The sequence below is a fragment of the Magnolia sinica genome, chromosome 1 (genome assembly GCF_029962835.1).
Source record: "Magnolia sinica isolate HGM2019 chromosome 1, MsV1, whole genome shotgun sequence".
Classification (NCBI taxonomy): domain Eukaryota; kingdom Viridiplantae; phylum Streptophyta; class Magnoliopsida; order Magnoliales; family Magnoliaceae; genus Magnolia; species Magnolia sinica.
In genome coordinates, this window is record NC_080573.1 from 45,795,259 (window position 1) to 45,801,160 (window position 5,902).

General features: G+C 42.7%; 1 protein-coding gene across 1 annotated transcript; it reads left to right on the forward strand.

The window, feature by feature from the left end:
- Positions 1-4,127: 4,127 nt before the first annotated feature.
- LOC131246112 (uncharacterized) lies at positions 4,128-5,204 on the forward strand. The gene is made up of 2 exons (XM_058245979.1): positions 4,128-4,397; positions 4,878-5,204. Exons 1-2 carry the CDS (start codon positions 4,128-4,130, stop codon positions 5,202-5,204), a joined length of 597 nt encoding a protein of 198 aa, XP_058101962.1.
- Positions 5,205-5,902: the final 698 nt, after the last annotated feature.

Genomic DNA, 5,902 nt, shown 5'->3' on the forward strand with positions numbered 1-5,902 from the left:
GTTTGCTTTTGTTGGTTTCTCTCTTGTGCTAACCTGCTCTGATATCTTTGGAAAGCCTCGTGATTCTTTCATCCAGGTACTATCTTTCCATCACTCCTCTTTTACTTTCACTGTCCCATGTGCATAGCATGCTTATTTCCTTTACATTGAGGACAATGTAGATTTTAGGTTGGGGTGGGAGATTAGGTTGCCTAATCAGTGTTTTCGTGGTCTTAAGCAAAATGTGTGAAAATTTTTAAATTTTTTCTGGAAACTTTTATAAACTCCAAGTGTTTTTATTTTTGCCATCTTTGATTCAGAATTAAGATATGTGATGTTGATAATTTAGGACTCTTGGATTCAGTATCTGTTAGATTTCACAGTTAAGTTTAAATTGTTAATCCAGAATTAGAAAATGTAAACATTGATTGAGTCATGATTTCACATGTCACATCTCGCTTTCACATTAAGGTTTCAGTTCGATATTAAATTATAACTTGGTAATCACTAAGCACCTAAGGAACCGGCTTGGAACCTGGAAAATTTACCCGTCATAATCTTCACCATAGGTTTGCTCCCTATAGGTATAGATTTAATTCCCCATGGATGATATGTGAAAAGGGTTGGGTGTACAGTCTTCACCATAGGTTTGCTCCCTATAGGTGAAGATCTGATTCCCCTCGACGTTACTACAAAAAAAAGACTCAAAAGACAAAAGAATGATTTGTGTGGTACGTTTAGTTTTTAGGTGTTCTGAATGCTCTTGTTACTTACCAATGGTATCATAAAATAGCGAAATGAATTTTAATGATGATAAGCTGAGATTACACTATACACTCATGAAACTCAATGTTTAGAATTTTTCTAATTGATGGATTAATACTTTGAACTTGATTATGAAGTTTACCATGTGCTTAAGTCCAGGAGAAAGTAAGGCCCAACATTCATGAATCTTAAAATTCTAGGATAAGGATTGTTTTTCAAAAATCACTCAAGTTTAGAGAAATTGTTCTATACTCTCAACTTATTTTTCGCATACCTTGCTCGGGACTAGCAAGATGCTGGTTGGGGGTTGTGTTGAGGGTCAAATATTGCATATTAGACCCCAGTTATCCTAGATTTACGAGCATGATACCGTTTAAACGCCCTGCTTTAATCGTGTTTTTGATGCAAGGTGTATTTAGAAGCCTGGACTAAAAAAGGGTACTAAAAGCATGGATTTAATGCTCAGAATTCACCAAGGCAAGGGATGGACCTCAGGAGACTAAGAACGACGGATTTACATGCCAGAGATCCCAGAAAATCGAGAAACTAGAGCTCAAGTGGCCTAAAAGTTAGCCAGAATGCAAGATCATAGGGTTCCCACCATTCGTTCGGCTTTAAACTTTATACATGGCCTGAGGACCATAAATAAACCGTACAAGTCAATTTTCATCCATTGGATCCCTCTAGAAGTGGCCCAACGGACAGATCAGACCATAAATCCTCAATTTGGGGCCCACTTGATATCTGAATATGCCTCAAGTTTAGTCCCAAACTCTTAAATGAGATGGACAGACCAGATTTCTCACAAACATTACAGTGATCCCACATGTACATGTGGGAGTGCATAGGCAGTGCACTCCCGCACCACACCACACCACTGAGATCGGTCAACGGGCGCTGATCCGATCCGGTTTTTGAGTACGCAGCATCCGCAAGGTGCGGACGCTGATTTGAGTTGTGGGTCCCACTAATCATCCTATCTGATGATCCGAACCGTTCATTCACTCCAGAGGGTAGGCATGACCATGATTTAGGTGATGGAATCCCGGAAGACAACTGATATCTAATTTCAGCCGTAAAACGGAAGATAGGCGGTGCAACGAAAAAATCCGTGGGCCACATCGAATTTGATCCGAAATCAGCCATTCCCACCTGTTTTTTCGATTTTCATTCAGTAGACGGAGTGGATTTTCCTGAAGACATCGATCCCGTGCCCCACCATCAGCACAGCGCAAGGAATTGCGAAGGCTCTGCGTCCGGGAAAACCAAGACTTCCGAGCCGTTCCATGATCAAGATTGTGATCAGATTAGCAATCCAAACTGTTCAAACTCATCAACATGGAGCCGTGACCCTCACCATGAAGGCTGAAAAAAGGAGATGGATGGCCATCCGTCCCAAAACAGTCCAAAAAGCAAACAGTCTTGCGTTCTCTCTGCGTAAACGCCCGACCTTCCGCACCGACTCCAGGAGTTTCGCACTCCAGCAAACCAACCGACTTCCTTTACCTACAAAAGGGAGAGAGAGAGGACATGCAAGAAAAAACTTGGCAGCCGTGGAGGCATAGTTTGAATGAGAGAGAGAGGCGGGTGGAGACAGCTTTCAATTGTCCTTCTTCTTCTTCTTTATTTCCTTTCTTTAGATATTTGCTTGATCATGTCAAGCTAAACCTCTTAGCTAGGGCTAAGAGGTGAAGCTTGTAGCGTGATGAAGAACTTCTTGCTTGTGCCTTTTGTTTAGACTGAACTGATGTTGATTTTAGTTTAATTAAGGGAATGTTTCTTAGTTTTTAATGGTCTGTGGTGACTAAAATTACAATGGGTTTGTGATAGCTTTGAGCATGTTCCTTTCCTTTTTATGTTTATGACGTCAGGAAGCCCTGTTGTTAACCATAGTCTCCTGGGCATGGCCGGATGACAGTACCCTTCCTAACCTTCATACATTATTGATTAGTTGGTAATTAGTTTAATTCTGTTGTTTACTTTGTCTCCTGGGCATGGTTTGGTAATGAATCCATTCGAATTCATATACCTTTTATCTCTTGAAAACTATATCAAAGGAAGTTCAGTTGATTTTCATAGTTACACCCTTCAACTGGATGAAGATGGGACTCTAAGTCCAATTGAGTTCTTGAAACAGGCATAAGATCTCTCTGATCTCTACAAGTGAATCCTCTGAATCCCTAATGTCCTTTCTTTGAATTCTTTAAGATTTAGATAATTATTTCATGATTATTTCTCAATTTACACTCGATTTAGATTTCATCTTAGTCTAATTCTAGTTCTACTTAGTTTCGGATTACATATAGGTATCAGTCCCTTGGGATTCGACCTTGGTCTCACCGAGTTTATTACTACATCACAACCCTATACTTGGGGAGTGAACATCAAGCTGAAAGGCCAAGAAAGGGTCAACCGTTTAAGTGCACACCTATTAAATTCGTCGAGGCCGGGACAATTTGTGGGGACATGATGATCTCTCTTGAGGACCACCTCCAACGGCTCAAACTCTCAGAACATTCCAGCCAGGAGTTCGTTTGGCCACCGATAAGGTGGGACAAGATTCTCATTATGTCAAAAGCACATCTGATGCCAGGGGCAGAACCCTCAGACCCACCACATGAGGCTAGGGGCATGGAAAAGGATCCACCCAGAAAGGACCCAGAACCAGGAGTGCTCCTTGAAGGAGACACAGGCAAGAACGGGGAGACACCTATTTCCACCCACAGGCAAGAGGACATATCCTCGCCACCAGCCCAGCGACACAAGCTGCAATGGAAGCCCATTCATTGGATTGACAAGGGAAAGTGGCCTGCCCTTGATTAGACGGACATCAAAGTCCCATCACAAGATGAACTTGAGGAGCCAGAAGAACTCCAACTCCTAGGCGAAGAAATTGAATCAGATTCTGACTCTAAGCCCAGCTCGGCAGACATCATAGTCATCAGGACATATGACCCACAGGAACAGACAGGTCAGAACAACAAGATTGAAAGGGGGAAAGAACTACAATGGTCAGCCATCCCCCTAACGATCAAATCGGCCGGCGGACCATTCATGGATCCCGGCCTTAAAAAAAAAGTCAATGTAAATAGCAGTTGGTATCCTGAATCCAGACAGAATCAATCATGGTTTGCAACACCGTCCTGTTCGGGACCCCTTGGCGACACAAAAAAATCAAAAAATTTTCAAAACACAAAAACAACACATATTTCCAAAAATACAAAAAAAATCAAATATTCCTCAAAACCACAACACGTCGAAAATTTTCAAAATACAAAAAAATAGAAAAACTTTCAAAAATCGCTGCGCTAAACACCTCAAATACAACGCAGGAGTTTGAGGTCGACTCATATGATTTCGATCCAGAGTTGGACTTCGAACTCATGGGTTTGGATGAAGCCCTGGATGAGAGAAATGATGATACCGCTGGCGAATTCGAGGATTCTCTCGAAAAGTCCGAAACAAAGGCCAACGTTACAGCAGACGATTTCGAAATTGTGAACTTAGGGTCAGTGGAACTCCCTAGAGAAGTGTGCATCGAAAGACCGCTGTCTCTGAAAAACAAGCAGAGGATGATGGAGTTTCTGAAACCGAGATTGTCCAACTTTGCTTTCTCTTATGAGGACATGCCAAGGCTCGATGAAGATTTGGTGGTGCACCATTTGCTAACAAAACCTTACATGAAGCTTGTCAAGCAAAAGTTACGAAGAATGAAGCCAGAATGGGCCCTGAAGGTCCGTGATGAAGTCATCAAGCAATACAATGCGGGGTTCTTGGTAATCTCCAACTATCCGGAATGACTCGCGAATATTGTACCAGTTCCAAAGAAGGATGGAAAAGTCAGGATGTGCATCGATTTCAGGGACCTCAACATAGCAAGCCCTAAAGACAACTTCCCTTTACATCACATCGACACGCTGGTGGATAATATTGCTGGACATAAGATCTTCTCCTTCATGGATGGTTTCTCCGGTTACAACCAGATCAAGATGGCCATTGAAGATCGAGAGAAGACTTCTTTCGTCACATCATGGGAAACTTTTTGTTATCGAGTTATGCCCTTTGGGCTAAAAAACGTAGGAGCTACATATCAGCGAGCCATGACTGCCTTGTTCCACGACATGATAAACAAGGAAATGGAAGTCTACGTGGATGATATGATTATCAAGTCTCGCACGATCGAAGGACGCTTTGAGGACCTCAAAAAGCTCTTCGACAGGCTAGAAAAGTTCAAGCTCCGACTCAATCTGCAAAAATGTATCTTCGGTGTGACTGGAGGCAAGCTATTAGGCTTTATTGTCAACGAAGATGGTATTCGGGTGGATGAGACCAAGACTAAGGCAATCATCGAAATGCCACCACCCAAGACTAAAAAAGAAATTTGGTGCTTCCTCGGGGCGGATCTAGTATATCAGCCGATTCATCGCACAGCTCACTCTGGTCTGTCAGCCCATATTTAAGCTCCTGCGAAAGAACTCGCCAAAGGAATGGAATAACGACTGTCAGGCGGCCTTTGATAATATCAAAAAGTACTTGCTAAATCCTCCAGTGCTCATGCCACCTACTTCAAGTAGGCCATTACTGCTATATATCTTTGTCGCAACAGAAGCAATCGGATGCATTCTTGGCTAGCACGACGATACAGGGAGAAAAGAACAAGCGATCTACTATCCGAGCAGACGATCACTGGGTAAGAACCTCTTCTGCTGGGACCATCCCCAGATGAAGCCCACCACGACGAGGAGTGAGCAACATAATGCAATTGTATTGGAGAGCAAGAAAGCTTTGAATGCGACATGCTTCACGAGCACTGCAGAGCCTTGATTTGGGCCATCGTTCTTGTACCCACCCGACATTGTAAAAGTGGCAGCGAAGGTGATGCTGGCGATGAGCGCAGCCACCAATGTGTATGTGTTGACCTTGTGTTTGCGGCGGTCACTCTAGGCAGCCATGAATTGCTTTGTTGTTTCACATTCTCCGTCTCCGCTAGGCATTTTCCGCCGCTGTCCACAAATTGTACATGCCTCTATATCTTGAGTATCTACGACTGAACCACTGTTGTGAGGGGAAGTGTTATTTGGTATTCACGGTAATTGGTAATTGTTTTGCTTATCGACTACGAAATCATAATGATTGTATTCCTATATTATTTTAAAGT

Coding starts and splice junctions, on each gene's coding strand:
- LOC131246112 (XM_058245979.1), top strand. CDS start 4,128: ATGGGTTTGGATGAAGCCCTGGATGAGAGAAATGATGATACCGCTGGC. Junction 4,398..4,877: donor GGCTCGATGAAGATTTGGTG/GTGCACCATTTG, acceptor ATGATAAACAAG/GAAATGGAAGTCTACGTGGA.